The sequence below is a fragment of the Haliaeetus leucocephalus genome, unplaced genomic scaffold (genome assembly GCF_000737465.1).
Source record: "Haliaeetus leucocephalus isolate CR32 unplaced genomic scaffold, Haliaeetus_leucocephalus-4.0 Scaffold173, whole genome shotgun sequence".
Classification (NCBI taxonomy): Eukaryota; Metazoa; Chordata; class Aves; order Accipitriformes; family Accipitridae; genus Haliaeetus; species Haliaeetus leucocephalus.
In genome coordinates, this window is record NW_010972609.1 from 8,458,585 (window position 1) to 8,459,396 (window position 812).

At 52.5% G+C, this 812-nt stretch overlaps 1 protein-coding gene across 1 annotated transcript in view; it reads right to left on the reverse strand.

Moving 5' to 3' along the window:
• Positions 1-348: 348 nt before the first annotated feature.
• The window catches only part of RASSF10 (Ras association (RalGDS/AF-6) domain family (N-terminal) member 10), a 2,029-nt gene continuing 1,565 nt past the window's right edge, over positions 349-812 (reverse strand). The window contains exon 2 of the mRNA XM_010563914.1: positions 349-730. Within this exon, the coding sequence (XP_010562216.1) occupies positions 349-730 (382 nt within the window). The remainder of the gene's footprint in view (positions 731-812) is intronic.

Here is an 812-nt window from a genome sequence, read left to right on the forward strand (position 1 = left end):
GTGGAAAAAAATGTAGTTGAAGGCTGTGTACATACAGGCACTGCTAATTACTTTCAATGACTGTCAAATGAACGTTGATACTAAGAGATTTCTTAGTATGCCTTTAAACAAAGCACTCTTATCTATGCATAAGGAAAAGCACTACGCAGAGCAGAGTTAATACAACGCCTTAATCTGTATGTTGATTTAGTTTGGGGGGGGGGGGTTTGTGGTGTTTTTCTTTAAAAAAAGTGATTTATCACCCCTTCTCGTTGCTGAAAGGAACTGCACTACCTTCCAGAAGCTTGTGCCCTGGGAGCTCCCAGTGTCAGTTTCAGTAGTATTGACACCTCTTTTCCTCCGTAGCGTTTAAATGACCGGCAGCTTCAGTCTCGGTGACTTTTTGCCTGGAAAGGAGCCGGGTGTATTTGTAAATGACAGCCAGTATAACCCACCCTCTGACTTTGCAATGCCGAGAAACTGCGAAGGGGATAACCGATCGGCCCTGCGGAGCGTGCCTCCTGGCCTTTTCCTGGCCGAGAGATTAGCCGGAGTAGCGGCCGCTGCGCTGGGGAGAGCGGGGGGGACCCGCGGGCTTAAAAAGGCCGAGCGGGAAACCTTCTTGGGGAAGCGGGCGGCGGGATTTAAGGAGCGAGCACTCCCCGACGTGCACGGAACGCAAACACGCCGTGGGTTTCTCTTCCTCAGCTGGAAGTACCGGCGAGCCAGCCTAAACGCTGCCCGCGGACGGCTAGTTAGAACAAGTTTAAGCTCGGGAGCGAAAATTAGCAGGCTTCCTCCGTGCGGCTGCCTCCCGCACCGGGCGCGTTCGC